Here is a 26,386-nt window from a genome sequence, read left to right as displayed (position 1 = left end):
CTTAGCCAGTGATTTAATTATGTGTAAGCGGTCGCTGCCATGTTATTTATGCATATTTCAAAAAATCTGGAAATAATCTCATATCCAATAACACGATGATTACATGAAACATGATAGATTGACAGAATGGAATATTATTCGGCTATTAAAATTATGTTTAAGCAGTTTTTAGTCACATTTTTAAATTTTAATAGCATTTAGGTTTAAAAAAAGGGGGGGCATAAATAGGCTATATTCAGAATGAGCTCTCCTATGTAAAATAAAATAGAATGAATTAGGGCTTCCCTGATGGCGCAGTGGTTAAGAATCCGCCTGCCAATGCAGGGGACACGGGTTCGAGCCCTGGTCCGGGAAGATCCCACACGCCGCGGAGCAACTAAGCCCGTGCACCACAACTACTGAGCCTGAGCTCTAGAGCCCACGAGCCACAACTATTGAAGCCCACATGCCTAGATCCCGTGCTCCGCAGCAAGAGAAGCCACCACAGTGAGAAGCCCGTGCACCGCAACGAAGAGTAGCCCCCGCTCACCGCAACTAAAGAAAGCCCGCGCGGCAACAAAGACCCAACTCAGCCAAAAATCAATAAATAAATTTAAAAAAAAAAAAAAATGAAGTAGGTACAATTGTTACCATCCTCATTTTAGAGGTGGGAAACTGAGGCTCAGGATCACGATGGACTCCAAAGTCAGCACACTTCTAAGCAGAAAGAAGATAGAAGACAGGCTAGTTTAAAAAAAGAAAAGAAAAAAGAAAATCACTTCAAGTGACCTTAGTTTCCCACCTCAGAGTCCACCAGTTTGGAATAATGCAAACCACCCATTCAGGCTCTAGTCTGACCAAATATTCTAGTTCTCCTCTTAAAAAAAAAAAAAAAAAAAGTCTAATGATTCCCAAGCTTGACTCTCACCTTTAAAGTGGAACATTCGGGACTTCCCTGGTGGCAGAGTGGTTAAGAATTCGCCTGCCAATGCAGGGGACACAGTTCTATCCCTGGTCTGGGAAGATCCCACATGCCACAAAGCATCTAAGCCCGCAAGCCACAACTACTGAGCCCGCATGCCACAACCACTGAGCCCGCACACCTAGAGCCCATGCTCTGCAACAAGAGAAGCCGCTGCAATGAGAAGCACAGGCACCTCAACAAAGTGTAGTCCCCACTCGCCGCAACTAGAGAAAAGCCCGCGTGCAGCAACAAAGACCCAACGCAGCCAAAAATAAATAAATAAATAAATAAATTTATTTATTTAAATAAAAATAAAGTGGAACATCCTGAAAAGTCTGTAATTTACAAAGAGAACGGGACAAAAACATTCTAAAATGCAGAGGCAGACGATGTAGAGGCCAAGTATGGCCATCGCTGGTCCCCTACTGGAAGGGCCCCTATCTACCAGCTTTGCCAGCCGCACCCTCCGCTTACAGAGCTATTCTGACAAAGCCCTTTCCATTCACACTCACCCTGCCTGGTCACAAGCAGCAGAGAGACAGGGTCTTTTCTCCAGGCCAGCACTTGAGTGGCACATGACCTTGACTGTGGGCATCTGCTGCTCTCTGCCAACCGCTCTTACCCAGGGAAGATGGCACAGGACATTCCCGTGACTGTTGTCTGACAGTCAGAGAAAAGATGTGAGGCTTTAAACAAGAATTGCAGCTGGGCTTGGGGCCTGAGAACAGCTCAAACATAGGCTACTGCGGGGGCGGGGGAGATGTGGGCCTGCAAAGAAGAAAACAAGGCAGCTTGCTGACAGTGTTGCCCATTATTACAATCTGGTCTCGGTGGGCCTCAGTTTCCCATCTGCAAAAGTGGAATAAGAGAATGTCACAGGGCTCTTGTGAGGTTCAGACTTTAAAAATGGACATAATGCTATTAGTACTAGTAAGGCTAATAATTGAAGTCTGACTGAGCGCTTTGAGAGACGGGGTATTGGGCAACGCTTAAACACTTACTAGGTTTGGTGACAAATGACTTAGCTTCTCCAAGACTCAATTTCCTCCTGTGAAAATGACATGATCATAGTAGATCTGCTCTCGCGAGGGTGCTGTGAAGACGTAATGTGATCACGATGGATACAAAGCACTTAATCGACAATTACTAATGCACAAGATGTGCCCGGCCATCGTTTAATCCCTGTGACCCTACGTGGCGGACTTGGGGTCGTGCCTCTTTTTCAGGTTGAGGCGCGGAGCATGAGCCTCACCACAGCTGGTTCTCTGACCAAACTCTACACCTGCTGACGGCGGTAAAGCCCAGAACTGCACTTATGGGTCACCTCTGCCCTTCCCCTCACCTCTCTTCTCTGCACGGCAGTGCCTTCTTCCTTTCTGAATGACTGTGGTCTGCGTTTTGTACCTCTGATAAGGCAGTGGCACCAGAAAAAAAACAAACAAAAAAAGAAACACAACAAAACCCACTGCTTTTTTCTTCCTCCCACCCTACATATTATTTTTAAACATTTGTGGTTATGACAGTAGCAAATCAACAAGCACTCAGCTGATGCCCCATTATCGGAACCCATTTCCCTGTGGCTGTCTCTTCCTCAGCAGTTCTTGTCATTGCTGGACACCAAAACACCCGCTGGGGAACGCCAGGCCCAAGTGGCAATGGCTGGTTTGCAAAGGTTACAAGTTCTAAAATAAGAAGTTCCTTCTGAAGAGAACTGATCACCCAATCAAGCTGAGGTCTAGAGAGAAAGTCAATTAAAAAAATCATAAAATTTCCCTGCGGTGAGGGCAGGGAAAATTGAGGAAGGAGGAATCAAACTAAGTTTTCTAACAGTAAAAAAGTTATAAAGTGTCCACCATTAAGAAATCTTGAGAGAGAATCCTTGCAGTGATGAGGAAGAATGAGGTACAAAATACTAGAAAGTTCTGGAAGAATACACAAGAAATGGCAGTTTCCTCTGAGGTATCTGAATATTTTACTAAGAAGATGTCTTACTTTTACAATTAAAAGAAGGAGAAAATAGGGCTATTTCTAAGGCTCTCCTATACATGGTCATTGGGAGGAGATTATCAACATCTCCCTCATTTCTATAAAAGAAAACAGAAGCCACAAGGCAAAGAGGCTTGCTCAAGGCCTGGCAGTATATGACAGAGTGGGACCGAAATGCCTTTCTTTCAAATCCAAAGCTGGAGACATCAAGGTTCTAGTGGCAGGAGAAAGTAGACATGAACTCCAAACTTGTTTGGCTAGATATATGAACCAAGAACAATCAGCCATCTCAGAAAAGATTCGAATTCCTCCCTTGGAGGGCCCTAGGTCTGACTTTGCCAGCGCCTAGGAGAGATAGGAGCTTCCAGTCATTAATAAGCCCTTGTTCCCCGCACATGGGGAGTTAAAGGAAAGTGGAAGGGCTCCCCGATCCTTTGGATTTAGGCACAGTCCTACAGCCAGGTCTGGGGCTTTGAGGTACTGTGTGTCTTGTGGCACAGTAGGGAAAAGGCCAAAGGCCAACTATGCAAATTAGCACCACCTAGATGGCTTTACAGGGGCCTAAAATAAATGAATGAAGCCACAGGTTAAGAACAGGCAAGATTCTCCAAGCTTGGGACAGGTGGCCGCAGCAATCAATCAAATCCACATTTAGCAAGGCCCTGCTCTGCATCAGGCCCAGTCAAGAGATGGTGAGCTGTGGTCCTTGCCCTCAAGTGACTCTGTTGTCCAGGGGATGGTATGGGATCACAGAGGAAGGAAACCCAACTCACATCAGGGGAGCTACATTCCTGGAGGTCACATCAGAGTGAGCAGTGAGGATAAGTGGGAAGGGACGAAGCAGGATATTCCAGGCAGAAGGAATAAAAACGTGTAGAAGCGAGGGACTGACAGGTGTCTGGGGACAGCAATGTGAGCACAGGGTTCATGGACGGCGGAAGGGAGTGGAAAGGAGAAAAGGAGGTCAGTGGGCCCCAGGTCTGGGATGCCAATCCAGGAAGTCTAAATGGTATCCTGAAGGCAAAAGAGAATCATGGAAGGGTTTTAGTTTTTAGACAGATCAGACTAGTGACTGAAAATGGATTAGAAGGAAGATATCTGGGGACCTCCCTGGTGGGGCAGTGGTTAAGACTCTACGCTCCCAACGCAGGGGGCCCGGGTTCGATTCCCAATCAGAGAACTAGATCCCACATGCATGCCACAACTAAGGAGTCGGCGAGCCTCAACTAAGGAGCCCACCTGCCACAACTAAGACCTGGTGCAACCAAATAAATAAATACTAAAAAAAAAAAAAAAAAAAAAAAGAAGGAAGAGATCTGAAGGAGGAGGCTGGTAAAGGGCTAAGCCACCAATGAAGGCTGAGGGTGAGAGGCAGCCCCACGGGAGGACTCATGGTCATGTCTAGGCTGAACTCCAGTCCCAGCGAGCCCCATACAGAGTGCTTTCTGGATGAAAGGAGAGGCCAGTCAAGTTCTTGAACTTGATGAATGCAGTGCAGAAGAGAAAATGGCAAATGCGTTAGAAGAGCTCCGCTGGTTTCCAACACAGGCAGTATATTAAGAGCTCTGACAGCTCCTCTTTAATCCGCCCAACAACCAACCATGAGGCTCAGCAGGGGAAAGTGACTCGGAAGAGGCCACCCCTTCACCCTCCGTACCCCTAGTACCCGCCTCCAAGCCACCATTTGTATTTGTTCCTAGTAAGGTCCTGCTTGGCTCTACATGAAAGCTGAAGACGGGTTAAGTGTTTCTATGCAAATACACCCCCTACAGTCTGCCCAACACTACTGCCTGGAAGAGGAAATTCCTTTTGCAGAGCAAGGACCCTAAGTGGAGACCACCCCAGGCTGGCTCAGCAGGGAGGTGCTATTTACTATACTATCTCCTGCCTGAGCATGAAGGCTTTCTGTTCTCAGTCACAGAGGTGTGCTGTTCCTCCCACAGCAGAGGTCTCCAGGCGCCCTTGAACATCTGCGGGAACGCTATGGCTCCTTTGCAGAGGAACTGTGCATGTGGGGAGGTGATGAGGATGTGCTGTTACACGCGCCCTTCCTACGGGCCCAGCACTGACAGAGCCCTTTGCAGGTACTACTCACCAGCCGTCAATATCGGGATTTTTCCAGGGGCTGAGAACTGGGGTTTTTGGAGGTTGTTTTTGTTTTTCGTTATTTTAATTTTTATTTTGAAATAATTTTAGACTTAACAGAAAACCTGTATGCAGAATTCCTGCATAATTTCACCTAGTTCCCCAAATGCTAACATTCTACCACATTTGTCATTATTTCTTTATATCTATAAATACACATTTTTTTAAATGATTTGAAATTTGCCCCTGAATACTTCACTATGTATTTCCCCCAAACAAGAATATTCTCACAGGGGCTTCCCTGGCAGCGCAGTGGTTAAGAATCCGCCTGCCAATGCAGGGGACACGGGTTCGAGCCCTGGTCCAGGAAGATCCCACGTGCCGCGGAGCAACTAAGCCCGTGCGCCACAACTACTGAGCCTGAGCGCCTAGAGCCCGTGCTCCGCAACAAGAGGAGCCACGACAATGAGAAGCCCCCGCTCTCCACAACTAGAGAAAAGCCCGCGCGTAGCAATGAAGACCCAACGCAGCCAAAAATAAATAAATAAAATAAATAAATTTATTTAAAAAAAAAAAAAGAATATTCTCACAGAACCACAAAACAATGATCAAAACTGTGAAATTAACACGGATGGAGTATTACCATCTAATCTACAGACCTTTTTCAAATTTTACAAACTGTCCCACTGATGTCTTTGAGAGCAAAAGAAAAAAAAAAAAAAATCTCCTGCTCTCAGATCCAATCTGGGAGGTCTATGTTCCACTGAGCTATCATGTCTCTTCATTCTCCTTTAATCTGAAATGGAGTTCCTGGGTCCTTGAGGAGTACAGGCCATTTATTTTCTAGAGTCTTATTCAATCCAAGCGTGTCTGATGTTTCCTCATAATTAGGCTGAGATTACCCACTTTGGGCAGGGAACCAGAGCGGTGGCGTGTCTTGCTCAGTGCATCCTATCAGGACACATGAGACCTACTGTCCTATTCTTGGAATGTTAACTGTGATCTCTTGGTTGAGGAACAATCTGCCAGGGTTCTCTAGTCTTTCTTTGCAATTAATTAACACATATCTTGAGAAGACATCTACCCTGTTTCACAGCGAACTTTCCCATTAGTTTTAGCATCCATCAATAATTCTTAAAACAATTTTTACTACTATGATGATGGCCAAACACAGATTTTTGAAAATCTTCATCATTCCTGCTTTATTTATTGTTGTTATTCTGTAAAAAAAAAAAAAAGAACTTTCCCCTTTCCCTCATTCACTTATTCAATTATCAGTATAGACTCATGGGTTCTTGTTTTAGTTTATGGGTTACAATCTCTTACTATCATTTATCTGATCCTCAAACTGTCCCAGATTTGACCAATAGGAGCCCTTTCAAGTTGACTCCTGTGACCTTCTGACATGACCCATCTTTCTTTGAGCACTTCCTTACTTTCAGGCACAGCAGGATGTTCCAAACTCACCTGTAAATTTCCTACCCCAGCCCCGGAATCAGCCATTTCTCCAAGGACTCCTGGATCCTTGGCTATTAGCAATCATGATCTCGGCATGAAGTCTGTTCATTGCTACTAGAGTGTTTTTGTTCCTCAGCCCCCTCAACAGCCAGAGCTAGGAAATACATACGTATGAATGTAAATACACGGACATACACACATCTATTTCTGTACCTACATCTAAAAAACCATGAGTTCATCCAGATGACTGCAATACCAATCCAACCCCACAGGGCTCCTTCTAGCCTTTCCCACCTTCCGCATTTACAGAAACTAACTAACTCCCTTTTCTGGCAATAAAAAAGTCCGAGTCTCATCATCCACAATATATTTGCCTATTTGCTCAATCCTAGAATAAGTAGTAAATAGTTTCAGAATTGCTAACCCACACCACTGTAAAAAACAAACCAACTTACTAGACTTCATATTTGTTTACAGTTTTTTTTTTAATCTGAGGGTACACAGTCAAGATTCTGTATTCAAGAGCTACATGGGGACTTCCCTGGTGGCGCAGTGGTTAAGAATCTGCCTGCCAATGCAGGGGACATGAGTTCGAGCCCTGGTCCAGGAAAATCACACATGCCGCAGAGCAACTAAGCCCTTGTGCCACAACTACTGAGCCTGCGCTCTAGAGCCCGCAAGCCACAACTACTGAGCCCTCATGCCACAACTACTGAAGCCCGCACGCCTAGAGCCTGTGCTCCGCAACAAGAGAAGCCACCACAATTAGAAGCACGCACACCACAACAAAGAGTAGCCCCTGCTTGCCGCAACTAGAGAAAGCCTACACACAGCAACAAAGACCCAACACAGCCAAAAATAAATAAATAAAAATAAACTTATTAATTAAAAAAAACACATTCAGTAATTTAAAAAAAAAAAACAGCTACATGGGTTATCTCCTTCTTACCCCTGCATCAGTCATGCCCTCATCTGAAATACAGTACTTAACACATTTAAAAAAACCCCACACATGAGTGAATCACGGCTTTGACACAGGACATGGGTTCCTTTTCTCCTTATGGCAGTGGTTTCCCTCTAATTGGCTGATCCTTCAGAAACCTGGGAGGTTTACAAAAATGCAGATTCCAGCCACTCCTAATTATTTTGATTCAGTAAATCTGAGCTAGAACCAGGGAATCTGTATTTTTCAAATGTTCCACGAGTGAGCCTGACATCCTCTTAGTTGGGAAACCACTGGCTGTAAGAATAAAAACCTAAAAAAAGCAAGGCCCTGATCTCATCTCTGACTGGCACCCACCAAGCTCCAGCCTCGTTGTGCCATGGTCTCTGCACCGCTGGCCGCCTGCCAGCACTGCTTCTCTGCCGGCAACACCCTCACCTCCCTGTACCACCTGGCCAATACCTATTCTTTAAAATCCAGCTCAGATGTCTCCTCCTCTCTGAAGACTTCCCAACTCCCCAGACAGCCAGACCCTCAGTTCCCTGAGCTCCCATAACAGTTTGCTTTTGATGGTAGAATAATTCACACATATTGAAAAACAGACCAGCACAACACGACAGCTTTGTCAATAGCTCTCTGTTACAGCTCTCCTCACAAGGAGTAGAATTATTTGTGATTGAGTTTTGCATTGGCAAGGAGATGACTTCTTCTTCCCGTGATGATTCCCAGGCACGGGATCTGACACATATCAGGTGCTCCAAAAATGGTCTAAGATTATTTTCAGCTTTAATTCTGTGGCTCAAACATGGGACTAAGTACTTTTCCACGACTCGTCAGAACAGACTGAGAAAGTTAAGATTGCCAAGGATTCTCTGCTAAGTAGTTCACATCTTGAGATGAAGCCCATTTCTTCCTTGCTCTGGACTAAACCTGTGTGTTATTATTCATGCTGGTAAGTGAATGCTGTTTCCATACTAGACCCGATATTTTTAGCACTCCTGTTATGATAAACTCAGAGTAACCTCAAAAAGAACAAATCAAAGTCAACTTTTTGCCACAGGAAACCAGCTCACACTTAATGTTTTGCAACATGCCATGGGAGAATAATAAAAAGATGAGACCTTTGGCTCACAGATGGTGAGGCCGACTCTCAAGATGGTGGAAAAATGCAGCAGGAAGCGTTCGGTCTGGCCACCATCTTATTAAGTAAACTGGAAAAACACTCAACACCCAAACAAGGCACACACATGCACATGGACAACACACGCACATGGACGGCAGGGCAGCTGCTTCACAATTCAGTTGAATGGGGCAGAAAGAACCATCTACGTGCGAGGGGCAGTCCAGGACCAAGGTGACACTGGGATCAAAATCCTGACAAGTGCTCGGGGAAGCAGGCAGGAAAGAGGAGCCTGCAGGGACACGAGTGGGCAGGCTGCTCTCTCTCTAGGGTGAAGAAATGACCAGACAAGCAAACCAGTCACTCACGCAAAAGCTATTTATCGAGCACCCATTTATTTATCGAGCACCTACTAAGTGTTCCATTAGGCAATGGTGAAACAAAGGTATTCTCGTGTGTATCACAGCCAAGCACCCTGACTTCGTGAGGAATTCCTAAGGCGTCATCAGGTATATTAGTCACATTCCCAGAAAGTCTCTTGGGAACAAATTTCAAGGACTGAGAAAAACTGAAAACAACCTACATTTGATGAGACCGGTCACAAATGATAGTACACTCAAAGAAATACATTTTGCAGCCAACAAGACAAATGAGGTCACTCTATACATGCTCCAAGATCTTTTCCAAAGCAAACATGAAAACTAGAGTACTGCCTAAAAAAGGTGATCATTCAAGTTGGATATTCCCCAAGGCCATCCCACAGCCCGAAGTTATTGGGTTGGCCAAAAGGTTCGTTCGGTTTTTTTCTGTAAGATGGCTCTAGTAGCACTTAGTCGTCTTTAACTTCATTAGAAACAATTTTGTTAGGTTGTATGTGACAGCTGTCATATCAGCGTGCATTTTAAAAAAGACTTATCAAAATTGGTGAATTTTTGTGTAGCCATTTTAATACTGAAGATGGAAGAAAAAAGCAACATTTTTGGCATATTATGCTTTATTATTTCAAGAAAGGTAAAAACGGAACTGAAATGCAAAAAAAGATGTGTGCAGTGTATGGAGAAGGTGCTGTGACTGATCAAACGTGTCAAAAGTGTTTTGCGAAGTTTTGTGCTAGAGATTTTCTCACTGGACGTTGCTCCAGAGTCGGGTAGACTAGGTGAAGTGGATAGAGATCAAATTGAGACATTAATTGAGAACAATCAATGTTGTACCACACAGGAGACAGTTAACATACTCAAAATATCCAAATCAAGCGTTGAAAATCATCTGCACCAGCTTAGTTATGTTAATCGCTTTTATGTTTGAGTTCCACATTAAGTTAAGCGAAAATAACCTTCTTGACCGTATTTCCGCACGCGATTCTCTACTTAAATGTAATGAAAACGTTCCATTTTTAAAACAAATTGTGACGGGTGATAAAAAGTGGATACTGTACGGGCTTCCCTGGTGGCGCAGTGGTTAAGAATCTGCCTGCCAATGCAGGGGACACAGGTTCGAGCCCTGGTCCGGGAAGATCCCACATGCCGCGGAGCAGCTAAGCAAGCTCTTGCGCCACAACTACTGAGCCTGTGCTCTAGAGCCTGTTAGCCACAGCTGCTGAGGCCGTGTGCCACAACTACGGAAGCCCACATGCCTAGAGCCCACGTTCCGCAACAGCAGAAGCCACTGCATTGAGAAGCACATGCACTGCAACGAAGAGTAGCCCCCGCTCGCCGCAACTGGAGGAAGCCCACACGCAGCAACGAGGACCCAAAGCAGCCAAAAATAAATAAAATAAAATTAATTAATTAATAAAAAAAAAAGTGGATACTGTACAATAATGTGGAATGCAAGAGATCATGGGCCAGGCGAAATGAACCACCACCAACCACACCAAAGGTCTTCATCCAAAGAAGATGATGTTGTGTATATGCTGGGATCGGAAGGGAGTCCTCTATTATGAGCTCCTTCCGGAGAACCAAACGATTATTTCCAACAAGTACTGCTTCCAATTAGACCGATGAAAGCAGCACTCGACGAAAAGCGTCCAGAATTAGTCAACAGAAAACGCATAATCTTCCATCAGGATAACTAACACAAGACTGCATGTTTCTTTGATGGCCACGCAAAAACTGTTAACAGCTTGGCTGGGAAGCTCTAATTCATCCGCCGTATTCACCAGACATTGTGCCTTCGGATTTCCATTTATTTCGGTCTTTACAAAATTCTCTTAATGGAAAAAATTTCAATTCCCTGGAAGACTGTAAAAGGCACCTGGAACAGTTCTTTGCTCAAAAAGATAAAAAGTTTTGGGAAGATGGAATTACGAAGTTGCCTGAAAAATGGCAGAAGGTAGTGGAACAAAAGGGTGAATACATTGTTCAATAAAGTTCTTGGTGAAAATGAAAAATGTGTCTTTTATTTTTACTTAAAAACCAAAGGTACCTTTTGGCCAACCCAGTAGAATGTTACCAATGTTTGACTTGAATAACAAAATCAAGGCCACTTTTTAAATTATATCAATTTCAGGTAGGAGCTGGGACCTGCGCTCAACTCTGGTAGTCCCCAAAGCCCGTCTTTTTCCCTGACACAAGACTGCCCACTACTCTACTTGGACTACACTTCCACTGCTACGGCTGACCATCAAAACTGGCTGGGCAAAACTACAGTTAGACCTTAGGACAAACTGGAGGACATTTTGTTCAAATTCACGAAATAATTTCTAGAAATTTTAAAAAGAAACACACTTAAAATGAGTAAATTTTCTGGCATAAATCACACCTCAGTCAAGTTGTCAAAAGTGCAAAAATTAAAAATACGGAAACACAAGACACAAGGAGGAACTTTTATTCTATTAGAGTCACTGACTACCTAGAATGAGAAGAGATTTTAGAAACAGGCAGGCTAACTTAGTCCTAACACCTTACAGGTGAGGAAACAAAAGCCTAGCACCAAACTGACTTACCTAACCAAAGTCGCAAAGACAGTTGATGGCAAGTATATTTGGCAAAAGGCAACTTCACGCGTTGGAAGCTACTATGCTCTCCTAGATAACCAGTGAAGTCAAATTACAGGAGAATCTCACAGCTAGTTATATGAATGGCCCCCACAGCAAGTCAAAAGAAGTATTTCTGAATATAAGAATAAGGTGATACCATACACAAAAATAATCTCAAAATGGATTAGAGACCTAAATGTAAGACCGGACACTATAAAACTCTTAGAGGAAAACATAGGAAGAACACTCTTTGACATAAATCACAGCAAGATCTTTTTTGATCCACCTCCTAGAGTAATGGAAATAAAAACGAAAATAAACAAATGGGACCTCATGAAACTTAAAAGCTTTTGCACAGCAAAGGAAACCATAAACAAGACGAAAAGACAACCCTCAGAATGGGAGAAAATATTTGCAAACAAATCAACAGACAAAGGATTAATCTCCAAAATATATAAACAGCTCATGCAGCTCAATATTAAAGAGACAAACAACCCAATCCAAAAACGGGCAGAAGACCTAAATAGACATTTCTCCAAAGAAGACATACAGATGGCCAAGAAGCACATGAAAAGCTGCTCAACATCACTCCTTATTAGAGAAATGCAAATCAAAACTGCAATGAGGTCTGTCACCTCACACCGGTTAGAATGGGCATCCTCAGAAAATCTACAAACAATAAATGCTGCAGAGGGTGTGGAGAAAAGGGAACCCTCTTGCACTGTTGGTGGGAATGTAAATTGATATAGCCACTATGGAGAATAGTATGGAGGTTCCTTAAAAAACTAAAAATAGAATTACCATATGACCCAGCAATCCCACTACTGGGCATACACCCAGAGAAAACCGTAATTCAAAAAGACACATGCACCCGAATGTTCATTGCAGCACTATTTACCATAGCCAGGTCATGGAAGCAACCTAAATGCCCATCGACAGATTAATGGATAAAGAAGATGTGGTACATATATACAATGAAATATTACTCAGCCATAAAAAGGAATGAAATTGAGTCATTTGTTGAGACGTGGATGGATCTAGAGACTGTCCTGCAGAGTGAAGTAAGTCAGAAAGAGAAAAACAACTATCGTATATTAACTCATGTATGTGGAACCTAGAAAAATGCTACAGATGAACCGGTTTGCAGGGCAGAAGTTGAGACACAGATGTAGAGAACAAACGTATGGACACCAAGGAGGGAAAGCCGCGGGGGGGTGGGGATGGTGGTGTGATGAATTGGGCGTTTGGGATTGACATGTATACACTGATGTGTATAAAATTAATGTCTAATAAGAACCTGCTGTATAAAAAAATAAATAAAATAAAATTCAAACATTAAAAAAAAAAAAAGAAGAAGGTGGTATGCTCAGAAAGTCAGCTTAATACTTACAAGCTGAATTCTGGCAGAAGTCTAAGCTGCCGGCAGGACCCAGGGAAAGAGATCACGAGAGCCATTTCCCTCTACTTCCAGAAGCTTAGTCCAGTCCCTAGTCAAAGGAGTTAATCAAATATACACCAAGAGAAAAACTCCCAGACCGCAAAGCAGGCCCTCACGCTCATTGCATTTGGAACACTCCTTATACTTCCAGTTGCAGCACCTCTGGAAAGACACACAGAGCTCAGAACGACCCAAGAGGGCAAAAAGAATACCATCAGGAATATGCATATGACGCCACGCAAGAAAAGTTAGGACATGTCATCTGCTACAAACAGAAAAGCCCAGGAAAGGCTATGCTGGATATCCAAAAAACTCAGGAAGAACACTGGGGATGGTGTAAAAAGAACTAGATCCTGGAAGAATCAGGAGACTTGGGTTTTAGACCTAGGCCATGGGGAGTCACTTCCCTTCTAGGCCTCATTCTTATAAGGAGAGAGTTAGCTTGATTTGTATTTGTATGCCAAATCAGAGAGGGAACTGCAGGCAGTGCTGTTTAAAGGATCCCAAGGCTATGAGAAAAGTGGCCAGCCAATGATGAGGCCTTATTAGCCACGTCTGCCACAGGTGAGGGATGGAGGGGAGAGCGGGAAGCGCACAGCTGCCAGCCTTGGTCTAGACGGTATGATATGTGGGGCTGCCTCCTTTTAAAATTCTCTATTACAGGGACACTTCCCTGGTGGTGCAGTGGTTAAGAATTCACCTGTCAATGCAAGGGACACGGGTTCGATCCCTGGTCCGGGAAGATCCCACATGCCGCGGAGCAACTAAGCCCATGCACCACAACTACTGAGCCTGCGCACCTAGAGCCTGTGCTCTGCAACGAGAGAAGCCACTGCAATGAGAAGCCTGTGCACCACAACGAAGAGTAGCCCCCACTCGCCACAACTAGAGAAAGCCCGCGCGTAGCAATGAAGACCCAATGCAGCCAAAAATAAATAAAATAAATAAAGAAATTTATATATATATTAAAAAAAGTCTGCAAAAAAAAGAAAAAGAAAAAGAAAAGAAAATTCTCTATTACAAAACTATACACATAAAAATGGTTAAGATGGTAAACTTTATGGTATGTGGTTTTTACCATAACAAAGAAATAGTCATAATTAATGACTATTAATTATGAACAGTTTTTTTAAAATTAATTTTTATTGGAGTATAGTTGCTTTATGAACATAGTTTCAATCACCAAATCCAAAGCCCTGGAACTTGAAACTAAAAAGATAATTAGTACCATTTAGAAAGAGAAGTAAACCATTGTAAAGCAATTATACTCCAATAAAAACGTTAAAAAGAAAATTGAAAAATTAAAAAAAATAAATAAAAAAGAAAAGAGAAGTAAACATATGGAGTATATTATCCAACAAAGTGTCACAGGCAAAAAACTAAAATCCAATAGGGTTGCTGCTATGATAATACTCAAGTATGGAATTAAGGGTAAATTGAGGGACTTCCCTGGTGGCGCAGTGGTTAGGAATCCGCCTGCCAATGCAGGGAACACGGGTTTAAGCCCTCCTCTGAGACGATCCCACATGCCGCGGAGCAACTAAGCCCACGCGCCACAACTACCGATTCTGCGCTCTAGAACCCGCAAGCCACAACTACTGAGCCTGCGTGTTGCAACTACTGAAGCCCGTGTGCCTAGAGCCCGTGCTCCGCAACAAGAGAAGCCACTGCAATGAGAAGCCCGCGCACCGTAATGAAGAGCAGCCCCCATTCACCGCAACTAGAGAAAGCCCGCGTGCAGCAACGAAGACCCAACGCAGCCAAAAAAATTTTCTTAAATAAACAAATTTTTTTTAAAAAGGGTAAATTGAGTCAATCCTAAAATTCTACTACACAGTTGCGAAGTACCTCCCATCTCCAAGCACATAACTGGATTAGGTCTCTAGGACTTGCTGTGTGCTAAGCCCCTTGCGTGTGTGTCATGCAAGCCTCACAAAAGCCCTCTGAGGCAAGCGCTTATTAACACCCCCATGGTCAGAGGGGAATCTGAGGGAGCCTCAGGGAATTTAAGTCTGTGGCTCAACATCACTCACCTAAGAAAATGACAGAGCCAGGACTGAAAGGCAGGTCTGTTTTGATTCCAGAGCACTAGTTCTGAACTGTGTACCACTGCCTGCCATCTGGGTCACAATATTAAAGCTCCTGCTTCTGCCTCACGACCTGTCTACTCCCCAGCCCCTTGTAACTTCTGATAGCGATGGTCAGCAGAATCTATCTGGATTCAATAAACATTTTCCCCCACACTGTCTCCAGGCCATTAGTTTTGCCTCCCCATCTCAATGATGGGCTCCTGAGGGCAGGGGTGGCCACACGCCTGTGTCTTCATCAATCTATACCTTTTTTTTTTTTTTTTTTTAATCTATACCTTTTAAAACGCCTATAAGTGGGGGTACAGCAGCTACTTCATGTGAATGTGGTGAGGATCCGACGAGGTAATACCCACAGAGCACTGAGAATGGAGCCCAGATGCTTTCATTACCTGGTACCTCTCACAGTATTTAATTAATTAGACTTCAAAGACCTGGGCTGCTCTTTTGCCATCTGCATTCTGTGTCCTCAGGCAAAACATGAGCCTCTCTGGGACTCTGTCTCTTCATCCCAAGAAACCGAACTGGGGATAATTCCCACCTTGTCCACCTCATAAGGGAGCTGTGATGATGAGATGGACAAGAAAATACTCTGGAAACTGCAAAGGGTCAGATCAGGGTTTCTCAACCTCAGCGCTATCGACACTGGCAGCCAGATAACTCTTTGTCATGGGGGGGCTGTCCTGTGCCATGTGTCATAGGATATTAAACAACATCCCTGCCCTCTCCCCATCCCACCCCAGTCATAACAACCAAAAATGTCTCCAGATACTGCCAGTGTTCCCTGTAGGACAAGACTGCCCCTGGCTGAGAACCCCCAGGTTATGGTAAACTCAAATACTGGTTGACTCCTTTTATAAGCAGCAGTTAGAAATGCTCAGGCTATACCCCAAACCTTTCCAAATTAATAGCTGTTTACTGAGGGCTTTCTATGTGCCAACATGGGGGGGGGGGGGAAGCTGGGAAGCACATCCCCAAAAGTACAAAAATGTCGAGGTGACTTCTTTTGCTTTTTTTCTGGTATTTTCTATAACAAATATGGATTATTTTTACACTTATTAACAAACCGATGTTATTTATACACTTACTTGGCTTACTGTGAGAACACGAGCAACCTTAATCTCTCTGTGCCTCAGTTTCCTTGTCTGTGAGGTAGGGATAGTAATAGCATCAACTCCCAATGGCTCTTGCTAGTAAAGCACTCAATGTTTATGATTATTATAAAAATAATATTAAAAAATAAAAGTGCCAGGCACAAGAACACTGAGACGGCAACCAATACCTAGCTAATGCTTCCTGAACACCAGCAATGATGGTGAGAGTGGGGGAAAAGACTTCAGGAGAGGAAGACTGGTTTTAAGGCCCAGGAAGAACTCTGAAGAGGGAAAGCAGTGATGAAAAGAGCTTGATTTCTGGCACTGTTATCTCAGGCTCAACTTTAGAGGGCAGTTCACTTCAACAAATAATAAAAAAAGCAAAAATCATTACGAAACCAGAGCTTGGTGATAGGCCTCCTCTCCATTCACTCTGTTGTTCTAAGTGGCCACTGAGAACCAGCTAAGGGGGAACTCCACGCACGGCAAACCTCAAGAAACCTTCTGGCCTCGGCAGCCACATGTGCAGAAATCAAAGCACAGATGGCTCGCTGGGAAGCTCTGCTTCCAGCCCTCACCTTGAAGGAGAAAGTAATCCGGAGTCGTGCGCTTGAGAGCTGCCTTTGCTCTATCACTGCTCCAGTCCACTTCCAGCGCTTCTTTGATGGAGCAGAAGACCACCTTCTGTTGAAAAAAGACAAAACTGCTTAGGGATAAAATATGTTGGCTTTAAATCACAAGGCAGTAACTCTTCACCATTTCTAGGAGAAATGTCATTCTATAAGGTTTACTGTTCATTAAAAGAAGCTGAGGCCCACTCAAATCCAATAAATGTTTATTGGGCACTTACTGTGTGTTCCTCTGGGCACTGGGGACACAGAAATCAATGATATGTACTCCCTGCACTGAAGAAAGACAGAGCAAAGCTAAAGACCTAGTTCCATTCTGGCTCTTTCTTGAACTCTGGTGGTATTTACGCCACAGAAATACCTTCATAAGTGACCAAGAATGTGTGTCTAAAGATATTCAATAAATTTTCTTTGTATTAGTAAACAGAAACAAACAACAATATCCGTAAATCACAGCAAGAAAAACAAGCAAAGGGGATGGAATGAAATCTCCAGGCTGTGGAAATGGAAATGGCATTTGCAAAAGCTCTGTGGTAGGAGGAAATATGGTTGAAACCTATTAAGCTGAATCAAATTTTCTCAAAAAAATGCCATGAGACAGTTATATTTTTAAATATAAACAACTAAATATGAATGAGAAAATGGTTTTCCTTTCCCTTTCCTAAACAATTAAGTCCAAAAGCCATTTGCTGAGACTGAGGAAGGGCAGGGAAACAGTGTTGTGTGTGGAGGGGCTGGGTGGCCTGGCGGGAGGGGACAGAGCAGGGCAGGGTAAGAAGGGCATCCCCAAAGGGCAGCAACAGGAGGCTGATCACATCCGAGGACTTGATGCAACAAGAAATTACACTGAGAATCTGGGGAGCCAGGTCTCTCACTGTCAGAGAAGAAGAGAATTAGGAATATGGAAAAGGAGAAAAGTAGAATGAAGCCTGTGGTGAGAGTTATTGGCATGAACTCGTTTTCTATATATATAGGCAGATAAAGAAATAAATGTAGATGCAAGTGTGTGTATGTGTACACATACAAATATTTCCCTGCTGTGTCCACTGAGAAGGTCTAAAAGCAATGATACTCTGATAGCAATGAGCACATCTAACACCCAGATTTTGGTTTCTAATCACCACTACGAGAAACATTTCTCCTTGGAGATATGACTGATTTCAAAACCGGGGCAGCAGGAACACAAGAAGAGCCTGAAACAAGGAAAGTCCTCAAAGAATGATGGGCCATGTCAAGAGGTAATAGGAGCCAGCTTAAAGAAGCTTCCACTGGTCGAATTTGAGGATAAATATACTAAAACAATTTGAGGATAAAAATAGATTATATTACTTTAAGTAAACTATAATCCATTAGTCCACAGACCTAAAATTAACTAATTAATAAAGTTTGATAGGAATGGGGTATTTACATATTTTCAAAATACTCCTCCACAGAATACCTATTAGTCACACAGGGAAAAAAACTGTTTTCAAAGGAGCATTCTGGCAAACAATCTTACTCAAATGATCAAAGTTAACATTACCAGTAAAGGGGCATGTGAGAACTATGCACCAGACCACAGGATGCAATGAGAAGCATCCACGTCGTGATATTTTTGCCAAAGATGTGTAGCTAGAGTCTAATCACGAGGGAACATCAGATGAACCTAAACTAAGGGACATTTTACAAAATAACTGGCTTGCAACCTTCAGGTGTCATGAAAATCTAGATGCACACATGATTCTGAACTGGATCCTTTTGCTGTTAAGGACATGATTGGAACAACTAGTAAAACCTGAATGGGGTCTGAGGATTAGATGGCAGCGACGTACCCATGTGTATTTCCTGATTTTGAGGGTTGGTTTCTGATTAAGGAGAATGCCTTGTTTGAGAAAATACAGACTGAAATATTTGGGAGTAAGGTGGTGGCACCTTACTCTCAAATTTTTGTCAGTACTGGCTACTTTTACCAAGTTTAAGATGGTATATGTGTGTAAGTGTATAAATAATTTCAAACTTACAGAGCTGTGCGTCTTTCTTCCTGTCTTCTCTACACACACACACACACACACACACACACACACAAACAGATATTTTAAAAATAAAAGAGAAAAAAGACAACAAAGGTACAATTTAGCAGGCTAAGTGAACCAAGATCTATCAGCTACCAGGCAGCTTGGTGAAGACCATAACGGATTTGAAAGATGAAAGTTCAAATTGCTGGTGAAGATAAAACAGTCGTGGTTTTCAAGGTGGCTTTCTGCCTCCCCATAATCACTCCTTTGGGGTCTGGATCCATTGTAAAAGCTAGCATACAAGATGTTTGTATTGCCCTCAAACCTTCTGGTCAATGGGTCTGTTTGACCTTAACAGATAAGTCACGTAGTTAGCGGAGTGACATTTAGTGCCTGATACAGACTTGCCAGACCCTTCTTAGCAAGGCTTACAATGCAGATCAAGCCATCAGCAGTATGGTCTGGAAATGCCATCACAATAAGAAAACAGTCTTAACCAGGCTTCAGAAACTACCAAGACCTTAATTCAGAATTTTTGTAGTTTGTCTGGCAAAGACCAATGCTAAGCATCCACTGACTCGTTAGGCCATTATATGACAAATGAAGGGAAAAAAAGTTGTTTTTACAGTCTTAGTCCCAGGCAGGCCCACCTCTAACACTTTCAGGGCCTGAGGGTAAGAGTACAAATGAAAACCCATGTCTACATATTTAGTTATAAATCACACTAATAAGTTATTAAGTATATTATATTCTCCTGCATTGACAAATAAACCTTCTTCATAACCACCTGGAAGACCAGGTTCAAATTTGGAATTCTCACAATCCTTGGGAGTACTGTGCCAGAACGAGATACCCTGGGAAGGCCATACCCACACCCTTTCCTCGCTCTGGCTCTGACCCAAAATGCAAGGGGCTTTGCACTTAACTTGGCAAAAGGCTTTGCCCATCCTTCCCCCCCAGAACATCCACCCCTCAGGCCTAGGCATGCAGACATTGTGGCAAGGTCTGTACTCCAGAGGCAGATCAGGGAAGGAAGCCCACAAAAGCCCGGGAAGTAGCCTGGGGTTATCTGGGCAGGAGATTCCAGGGGTCCAGGTATCCAGAATGTGGTCTAGAACTGGAGGAAGGCTACAAGATCCAGGCAGATGCATCTCCTTCATCCCATGGGATCCTTACCCTGCGAGGGGAAGAGCTGGAGGAAGGCCAGAGTGGGACCTTCTATAGCACCAGGGCCAAGGACAGAGGCCCTTTTCCCTCCTCAACTCTAAGGGCAGAATTAGACTCAGTTCTGCCACTAACTTGTGACCTTAGGCAAATGAATTAACCTCTCTTGGGCCTGTCTGTGGCTGACAACTTTTAGAGAAGTTTCCTGGTATCTGAGGAGGAGGCCCCCTGTGGCCTTGTCTTTAATGTGTACCAGTCCTCCAGCCACAGGTGACAAAGCCAGGGGTGGACACATGACCCAAGCCAGACCCATCAGGTTGTTTCTCCTGGGAATCGAGAGTATGAAAGTTGGAAATGGAGACCCATTAATGTCAGAGCTCTAAAGAGAAAGGCCAAATTCCGGCTGCCTCCGAGGCTCCCCAGCTGCCCTGGTCTTTCCCCTTCTCAGATCACAGGAGCTACTCCATGCTTCTTGTGCTACTCCAGCCTGCCTTCAATTAACGCCCCCTTTTCTGGCTCAAGGTACCCAAAATCTACTATCATGGCTCATAACTATTAAAAATAAAACAAAACTTAACCAAGCTGCCTAATCTGTAGTAGCACAGATGCAAAAGGTGGTGCTTGCCTTACCGACCTCACTGGCATTGAGTTTATAAAGAGAAAAGCCCGCTCGACGGTGCTTTCAAGGAATGAAGAGCCTTTCAGACGAAGCAGCTGGCAGCGCCTGCCAGGCAGTAGCAACCACCACCCCCCTGGATGAAGGTAACTTTCACACCTCGCTCATCCCTCCCGCTCCTCCATGCCCTTGGCTCATGGATCCCTCTGCCTTGAATGCCTAACCCACTCCCCTCCACTGTCCATTTTCTCCCCTGACGATTCTGGGCCTTGAGGATTTCAATCTGAGAGTCTAGTTAAGACTAATAATGAGCTCCCTCACACCGTTAACGGATCCCCTCTCCTCAGATGGGTAGCAGCTTCCTGAGGCAGGGACCACAGTGAAAGGCACAGCATTGAATGGACTAGATTTTCAGTAAATACCCTTGAGCTGATAGGATCTACCTGCTTTTCATTTGCCGAAAAGCCCAACAATAAATATAAAGATGAATTCTCCACACAGTCTATCAGCTATCAAATTAAGGGGTTGTGCTGGGCCATTTAGAACAGTGGGAGACTGCAATGACCTCTATGCAGTAGGAAACTGGCTCAATAGATCATGGCAAGGCAAAAAGGGGAAGACCGACACATACAGCCATTTAAAATCATGTGCTCCAATTGTACACCAACTATATGTCAATAAAAAAATAAATAGAATAGAATAGAATCATGCTCTCCAAAGTAGACATAAAGATTTGAGGAGTGCTTATGAAAATATATGAAGTGAAGAAAGGAAAAGACAATACATATATATGTCACATATTACATTAGCTCATTATACATGTCTTGCATGTACTAATATATATTAATTAGTGCTCTAATTTATTATGTACATGCATAAAAGGAATACTGACATCACTGGGTAACAGGGTTCACATTTTCTCAACTTTTTCTGTAGTTTCCACACTTGGGACTTGTGAACCTACTTTACTTTTTATATCAGGCTGAACATCTATAACAAGTGATACAGATCTGGATGTAAAGCTGAATGTAAATCAGAATTGAAACAACTTTCAAACTACAGATTTCTAGGTCTAATTTCCACAACTACTCATGGGAGACTATTGTTTTCAAAAGCATTTTAACAACTGACAACCACAACCCGAGACAGTTTTCACACTCTGCAGAGTGGCAAAAGAGCCTGAAGTTACCAAATGTTACTGTTACATGCTGCTGGGTTTGGAATGTAAATTGAGGAAACTACTTGAGAGTTATTTTTCGGGGTCTGGTAAAGTTGAAGATGTGCACACCCTAAATCTCCTATATCCTAGAGAAATCACACACTTACCCAAGGAGATTATCTACCCACACACACACACAAACACACACACACACAATGACTGCAGCACAATTTGTAAGAGCAAAAACTTATATACCTAAATGCCCATTAATAGGAGAATAAATAAATAGTAATGTTTTCACACAACAAATACTCTATGGTCAAAACAAAAACAAAACAAACAAACAAAAAAAACTGCAGTGCTTGCTATCCAAGAGAACTTGCAACGATGACAAGAACATTCTGCATGTTGGTGCTTTGCAATATGGATGCCACCAGCCGCTTGTGGTTACTGAGCATGTGAAATGTGGCTGGTGAGACTGAAGAACTGAATTTTTAATTTAATTTAAATTTCATTAATTTTAATTTAAATAGCTACATGCGGACGGTGGCTACCATAATGGACAGCGAAGCCCCAGAACCACACACAAACACAGATGGCCTCACAAACATAAAGCTGCTCTTAAAAAGCACATGGCAGCATACATAAAATGCAAAACCAATTTTTAAGAAGTTAAAAAGCATACCAAACAATTCTATATTACTTGGAAAAACAAACATGTGCAGTAAGAAGAAATGCCCAGAATAAGAACCACAACTGAGGACAGTGGTTACTCATGCTGGCGAGCGATAACCAGGGGGCCTCGATCACATCAGTAAAGTCTTATGCTTTAAACTGGGTGGTGGGTACATGGTGGTTAGCTCTATCGTTCTTAATTTCATTTTTAATTTATACCTACAACACCACCTAATAAGCTTTATTCCATTGTTTAGATTTACAAACACATGACAAAACACCATGCCAAGCAGGGCTATATCCACCCCTTCTGGATACCTTATTAAATCCACACAAATGTACCAGCAGCCCTGAGAAGACAGAGAAAGAACACCCAGATTGGTACAACAGTACTGGGAACGTTTTGGTTTTTAGGTTGGATAGTATTTGTTTTACCGTTATGCTCCATAACTTGCATTGATGTCGCGTGATTTTTGTATATTGAATATCTCTCTCTCTCTCTCTCTCTCTCTCTCTCTCTCTCACGCACACACACATACACACAAGACTAGACTGTGCTGTGATGATGGGAGGGACTCCTTTTCCTCATCCGTAGAGCCAAGAAACTTCTCTGGGGTGAGACAAGGCACCACCAGCACCCACCCCGCACTCCACAACTGTCCTACCTGCAAAAGCTACTATCAGCAGTCCACCAAATTCTCTGCGATTTGCACCCTGCACCTCCCTGCCTGCTCCCCTCCCCCGAACCAAGTGATTCTCTGACAATTTAGTTTTGAACCTCTCTGGCATGCAGGTTCTGGTCTAGGCAACCCAATGACTTACTTCTACATATTCCTAGCCAAGAACCTTCTCTTCTTTAAAAGTCTGTTCTCTCAGCTCAGCTCAAATAACCTAAACTATGAGAACTAATGCACTACAACATTAATCCATTTATTTGATCACAAAGGAAGTTAACTGAATAAATCCTTTTTACAATGACAATAATCTCCTCCAGAGTTGGGTCACATTATGATGCTGGAACAGCCACAACTACACTGAACAAACACTTCCTGGGGACTTCCCTGGTGGCGCAGTGGTTAAGAATCCACCTGCCAATGCAGGGGACATGAGTTCGAGCCCTGGTCCGGGAAGATCCCACATGCCGCGGAGCAACTAAGCCCGTGCGCCACAGCTACTGAGCCTGCGCTCTAGAGCCCGCGAGCAACCCACAGCTACTGAGCCCGCGAGCCACAACTGAGCCTGCGTGCCACAACTACTGAAGCCCACGTGCCTAGAGCTCGTGCTCCGCAACAAGAGAAGCCACTGCAATGAGAAGCCCACGCACCGCAACAAAGAGCAGCCACCGCTCGCTGCAACAAGAGGAAACCCATGCGCAGCAATGAAGACCCAAGGCAGCCAAAAATAAGTAGATAAATTTATTAAACAAAAAAATCTCCTGAACACAAGTGTGCGGGGCACCGCACCAGGAACAGAGCAGCGAACAGAACTGCCCAGCCCGTATGGAGCTTCAACTCTAATGAGGGAGACCCTGACAAGTAATCTGAGGTGTAACCAGCGTTACAAATCAACGTGCCGCAGAAAAGAGGAGGAACTACACTAGTCAGTCATCAGGAATGCTGCTTTAAGGATGGGGGTGAGAGGAGGATGAGAGAGTTGTCAACAAATTGCTCAGAAAGGGGGAAATCGAAATAATGAATCACTCCTCAACTGTGGAATTTCACAACTAATTCATGAAAAAAGGATTACCAGTGCCCAAATTAGTCACCCGCTACATCAGAAGCAGTGGTAAAATTAAATCTGTAGTTTCTTAGCATGTCAGAAGCAAATCCTACTTCATGTTTAACCTTTAAAGAGCTATTATGGAGAGTACCCACCACCAGGCATCTATCCACTCCTATCTGGCAGCCTCCTAACGATAAAGAAATACGAGCAGCAGCATGGGAGCACACTGGTACCAGGCTTTTCATCCTCAAAGTTTTCTGGAGTGATCCCAATTTCCACGTATTTCATCCCACCATCCTCACAAAACTTCAAGTTATCCTAGAAACTCCAAGGGGATTCACCTTGTGGGTGGTAAGGTGCGCCTGCGCCCTTCGCCACTGCCTATGCTCTCTCCCCACCTACTCCTTCCTTCTTACACTGCTGTGTGATCTTGGGCAGGTTCCTTAACTTCTCTTGGCTTTAGTGTCAGCTGTAAACGGAGACAAGAGGGCTAATTTGCTTCCCTGCACCCAATACAGTGGTGCCTTGTCCACAGTGGGCATTTTGCAACTCGCAGATACAGAAAGGGCTCGTTGCTTGGAGTGAGGGAAGCCAGAGTCACTCTGTCTCGACAGCTGTGCTTGTTCTTGACCCTATTTCCTGTGACTGGATGCCGGTCCTGGCTTTGGTGCTTGGCAGACTGTCCTTCACATGCCAACTCTAACAATTCTTCCTCTGGGAAGCCTTTCCGGACACTTCCTCATCACAAAACCACTGCAATCTCCTTTATCTACTGCATACTAGAGCCCACATCAGGTCTATGTCCAAGACCTGTTTCTGACGAAATCTGTCTCATCACTTCTCCTGGGCACCAAAGGAAGCAAACAATCTACTACTGCACGCCTATCTCTGGGCTGGGCATTTTCCCACTGCCGTATTTATCATGATGGCACAGGTGCTAGAAAGGCCCAGCCAGTGTCTTCCTAGACGGTGTGAAAACCACAAGCTCTGTTTTTCCTCTTTGTTTTTTAACGTTTCTAATTTAGGAGCACAATGTGTACCTTGAAGCAAAAGTGGCTTTACAACACTGGGTTGAACCTAAGGAAAAGGGGGAGGGGAAGGGAACCCTAACCAGAAGCCTTTCACAGGAAACGGGAAGTGGTTGCTTCCCCACCCCCATCCTGCACGCTGAGCATAACCCAACCAGTTGAAAGGGCAGAATCTAAATCAAGGGATTTTTGAATTGGAGGGAAACTTCGAAATCGTGGAGCAGTCACTGCCAAAATGGAGTTGGCGTGTTATTGCAAGGTGGCAAAGCCAAGGCCCAGACCCTGCTCAGCCCGGTCCTTGTGAGGCCGCACAAAGACAAGGTTTGGAATCCCAGGGATTGTCATCAGGAATGCACTGAATGCCTCCGAACCTTAAGGACTCAGGGTTGGAATCCAAGCCTGAATTGTCCCAGTGAAACAGCTGACTAACAATGTCAGCTGGGGAATATTTCGATACCTTCAAATTGGGCCCCATGTAGGAAGAGGCCGCACAAAGAGCTGTGTGACTGAAGAGCCCTAGGAATGGTACGCGAAGGCCGCCGAGTGCCTGCCAGGGCTGCCCACATTCTCCTCATAGCTAGCTAAAGTGGCTCCCAAAAGAGGTTTCCAGATCTGCCCCAGTGGGCACCATCAGAATTGACTCCCAGGAAACTTCCAGCTGTGAAGGGCAAACAAAGCTAGGGCTCTCTCCATTTGAATGTGAAAGACCTGCCTCAATCAGAGAAGGCCCTTAAGCCATAAAACCCTTCACACCAAGGCCAAGTGTCACACTTGTAAGAGGGTGTGATTTATAAATTGACAGCACCCACAAAGCTGCTTTTGTACTCCTCCCTTAGTTAACAATTTATCTCCCCCCACCAAACTCACGGAGCTATTCAGATAAAGCTTGACTGGGCCTCAAAAAAAAAGAAAGAAAGAAAGGAAGAAAGAAAAAGACCCAAGTTTTGGCCAAAACACCAGTGTTCACTCTGGATAATTATGGTCCTGTGAATAGACACTAAAATTAGGGCTTAATAATTCCTCTGTATTACACTCACAGCATCAAACTATTCCAATACAAACATAAAGAGCAAGAAAAAGAAAATCTCCAACGCAGTCTTGCTGGAAACTCAAAAGAGTTCCACTTTTGTGGTTTTCTGCAGTCTCTTTTGTGGTTTCTGCACTCTTAGAATCCCCCCTTTAGAGCAGTTTTTAACTCGACGCCCTGACCAGCTGTTTTTCTTTCTCAACATTTAGATCTACAAAGCAAAGAGTAAATAAGGGCTTGG

General features: G+C 43.9%; 1 protein-coding gene across 2 annotated transcripts in view; it reads right to left on the bottom strand.

Moving 5' to 3' along the window:
• SAE1 (SUMO1 activating enzyme subunit 1) overlaps nucleotides 1-26,386 on the bottom strand; it is a 69,697-nt gene that overhangs the window by 20,871 nt on the left and 22,440 nt on the right. For both annotated transcript variants that reach the window (XM_068528045.1, XM_068528044.1), the window contains exon 6: nucleotides 16,710-16,815. In XM_068528045.1, coding sequence (XP_068384146.1) covers nucleotides 16,710-16,815 — 106 coding nt within the window. The remainder of the gene's footprint in view (nucleotides 1-16,709; nucleotides 16,816-26,386) is intronic.

This window comes from Eschrichtius robustus, chromosome 19 (genome assembly GCF_028021215.1).
Source record: "Eschrichtius robustus isolate mEscRob2 chromosome 19, mEscRob2.pri, whole genome shotgun sequence".
Classification (NCBI taxonomy): domain Eukaryota; kingdom Metazoa; phylum Chordata; class Mammalia; order Artiodactyla; family Eschrichtiidae; genus Eschrichtius; species Eschrichtius robustus.
Note: the sequence above shows the minus strand (reverse complement) of the source record. Positions and strands in the feature narration are given on the sequence as shown.